This window comes from the organism of the source record quoted next (genome assembly GCF_019968985.1).
Source record: "MAG: Porospora cf. gigantea B chromosome Unknown PgB_NODE_2547_length_3404_cov_111.583, whole genome shotgun sequence".
NCBI lineage: Eukaryota > Apicomplexa > Conoidasida > Eugregarinorida > Porosporidae > Porospora > Porospora cf. gigantea B.
In genome coordinates, this window is record NW_027178849.1 from 1 (window position 1) to 3,404 (window position 3,404).

Sequence of the window (3,404 nt, forward strand, 5' to 3'; positions counted from 1 at the left end):
TAGTGATTGCTTAACTTAGGAGTTGCAATATCCAAAAAAGAAAGACCGCTAACAAGCTGGACGACCAAAATCGTACAAGACGTCTTCATACTTGAATTCCAAAATTATCTCATAAAAAAAATGAGTCGTATCAAAATTTGATCATGGGGGTCTTGGCGACGTTCAATACCCCATCCCAGGTGCCGCTGAAACACATCATAATTGAACCTCACGATAGGCCTTGAATTACACAACACAGGCCGCCAGGTGTTCCGTTCCGTAGTGTCGAATGCTGAGTCGTGTCGGAAGCCAGGTGTTCCGTTTCGTTCTGTACAGTTCTCTCAGACCAGGATATCGTCGCACGCCTCTTCTGGGCGTATTTCTCCGCGAATGGTCTTGGTTGCTAGGGTTTCTTCTACTGATCGGATTGCTTGAAGTCGAAGCCAACGATTATGATTCAAAACCCTTCGATAGTAGGTGTTCAGGTGCCACCTAAAACTCAAGGGCGATGGCAGCCTGAACGAGGGAGTCGCCTGAGAGAGGTCGGACTCTGGGAAGGCGATCATCGATTCCTCCACCTGAGGCCTCCTCCATTGGCCGACCCAAACCGTTGCAAAGCACATCAGTGGGAAGAAGGCCAGCAGCCCGATAAAGATGCCCATGCAAATGATAACTGGAGCCTCAAGCCGCGCATTTCCATCTGCTGTCTGAAGGCGTTTGAAGCGAGTCAGGGAAACTTGAGAAAACAGACTCATATGTATGAGTAATCCTGCAATTCGAAACAAAGGGAAGCTAAAGGTTACATGCTCATGTTAAAGGTTACAAAGGGAAGCTAAAGGTTACATGCTCATGTTAAAGGTTACAAAAGGAAGCTAAAGGTTACATGCTCATGTTTTTACGCAGCTGGAGGCTCTAAGGCCCTACAAACTATTCTCGGATGACACCACCAACGTTGGCGTCGATACGCTTCCGAACTCCCTTATATCTTCAGGAGCGGTGTGACGCCGTATCGTTGGTCGTTGAGCATCTTGCTTGTAGTTCACAAATCCAAGTCCACTTCCAATTTCAGCGTTCAGATACGAAGATCGCCTCATCATTCCTGCGTGAATGACGCTGGTGTAGCGGTTCTCAGCTTGTTTGGCCCACGAGTAGATGGGGTAAGCGAGAAGCGTGTGCAGGATAGCCACGGCCACTGAAATGGCACTCATGTATTTTTTGTAGTCCCAGGGCTGCTGCGCATCAAGCTGACAACCACAGATGCAGATTTCGGCGACCTGAATTAGGCTCGCACTAATGACGAGATACCGGAAGCTGACAGTGTACTCGGGATAACGAGGAATGACGAGAGAGACGAAGATGACGATATAGACGAAGATCAGACCGAAAAGGACGGAGTGTAGAGTACCCGCTATCAGCAGAATAGCACCGGAGAAGGCGAACCAGGCGATCGCCAGAAAGTCGGTCGCAGACAACATAAATCAGAGGTTTCTAAACCATGCAGACGTGTAGATTCTTGGGTACGGTTGCGTTGGATATCGTATGTTGTTGGTCGGTCTGGTGACGCGTCTTGGTCTCCAGTAGGGCCACGTTTACACAACTTTGTGCTCAGGGATCGCTGCTTTGATCTGCAAATGGAGTTGCGCCAGCTTCGCCTTTTCCGAGTCCGTAATCGTCCCACTATCGCATTCCTCTACTTCCATCAGTACTTCCAGTGCATGTTGTAGTGGCGGAAACTGCCGGTCTGGTGAGTCCTTCAAAAGGCAGTTGAGGCGGTGCAGTTGCGCAGTCTCTTTTCTCGACCGCTCCTCTTTCTGAAGCCACTGCTGTCCGACAGGCTTCTTCAGAAAGTTGCTGTAGAAAGCGGCCACCCCCTTTGGCTTCAGTCCCCGCCAAAGTGGTACGTCGAAGTCGACGTCGCATGGTGGGCGGCCCTCCTCGACAGAGTCCAAGAATTGCTGTGTCGGGAGCCAAGTCTTCGCCATGTCTCTTCGGAGAAGTCGGAAAGGGTTGGCCTCCAAGTCGCTTAAAATGGCCTCGAGCCGTCTATCAAGCGCCTGCAACAGGGGCCTCAGGAAAGTCGTATTAGTCTCCAAGAAATAGCGACGGAGGGTGGTGTCGTTGACGCTTTCAAGAGCTTCTTGACTGCCTGTCAACACAAGATTCCCGACGTAACTTTGTGGGAAGGCAAGTACGCTGCAGAAGCTGCCGGCTAACCATGACTGAAGACCATTTCTCTCAGTAGAGAAGATGACGTCCATCCCCTTGGAGGGGGTTCTTTTGGTGTCCAGATTGACCAGCAGTATGTTAGGGCACTTGGCGTTGTATAGCAAGGGGTTGACGCCGCCGATAATCTTCTGTGTCGTGTGGAAACTGCTTTGCAAATGCTCGAGGACCGTATGAAATTGAGGGTGGAATGTTGTGATAAGTGGACTGTAATCAAGGTCCGAGAGCGATAGAAATGGCAAGAGAAGGTGCTTAAGAGAAAGGACTGCCTTGGAGGATCTCGAGGCGTCACTGCTCACAACGACAACGCTGGCCCCTTGTAATATGGCCTCCCATAGGACGTGGAGCCACTCAACCACAGGCCGCCAGCAGGAGAAAAGTGACAAGTCTGGTTCCGACCTCATCACAGAAATCCGATTTCCTGTGGACCTTCGCACCTCAAAGCACGATCTGTCTTTGGATTTGAGAGAATCGAGAATCTCATCAAACACCTGTTGACAGTTCTCTACTGTGACGTCCGAAAGTCTGAGAAGACGCTCGGAATCGGAAGGAACCTCAGAGGTGTCCGCCGTGGAAACGTAGAGAGAAGTCAGCACCAGCTTCAGCACGGAGTGGCAAGAGCTGCTGGCGTCGGTCTCGGGGCCAAAGACGCCGATGGCTTCCTGAACTAGGCCACGCCCAGTCAAGCTGCGCGTGCGCTGCACGAAGGACACTCCGAAATAGGAGTGTCCGTTGATGGCGACCTTGAGGTAGAACTCCTCTCTACGCACTTCGTCCCGATTGGGTGAGTCGGTAGTTGGCGAATCAATGTCCGGTACCATCAGTCGTGCGAGACATTCCGCGGTTTCGGGAGCGCTTACACGAACACGGTGGCCCTCGCGCTCATCAAAGTGTGACCAGCAGAGAATCCAAGAGGCCGGTCTAGCATAGCCGATCACCAAGTTGTCGTCGAAGTGCTGTAAGAATCCAGGCCACGGACCGTTGAGTCGTGCAGCGAGTTCGTTAGACGGCGGGTGCATTTGCAGATTTGTGCCTCACACTTCACCTACTCATCTGGCGTCGTTAAATTTGCAGTCACTCTTTCACTCGCCCAATCGTCCCTCTGCAATTCGCCGACCCGCACAAGCATGTAAAACCTCGATCGAATCCTGAGAATTTGTAGTCGTATGTGATCTCCTCGCCAGCATCAATTTTGCGGGTGG

The 3,404-nt window shown here is 51.4% G+C and overlaps 3 protein-coding genes across 3 annotated transcripts; all 3 read right to left on the reverse strand.

The window, feature by feature from the left end:
• Positions 1-320: 320 nt before the first annotated feature.
• On the reverse strand, positions 321-734 carry KVP17_000321 (uncharacterized protein; the record flags this gene model as incomplete). The annotated part of the gene is made up of 1 exon (XM_068520474.1): positions 321-734. One exon carries the CDS (start codon positions 732-734, stop codon positions 321-323), a length of 414 nt encoding a protein of 137 aa, XP_068376312.1.
• A 165-nt stretch (positions 735-899) lies between these two features.
• Positions 900-1,454, reverse strand: KVP17_000323 (uncharacterized protein; the record flags this gene model as incomplete). The annotated part of the gene is made up of 1 exon (XM_068520478.1): positions 900-1,454. The coding sequence occupies one exon, from the start codon at positions 1,452-1,454 to the stop codon at positions 900-902; it is 555 nt and encodes a 184-aa protein (XP_068376314.1).
• A 114-nt stretch (positions 1,455-1,568) lies between these two features.
• Positions 1,569-3,221, reverse strand: KVP17_000322 (uncharacterized protein; the record flags this gene model as incomplete). Its single annotated transcript, XM_068520475.1, has 1 exon — positions 1,569-3,221. The coding sequence occupies one exon, from the start codon at positions 3,219-3,221 to the stop codon at positions 1,569-1,571; it is 1,653 nt and encodes a 550-aa protein (XP_068376313.1).
• Between the last annotated feature and the right edge of the window lie 183 nt (positions 3,222-3,404).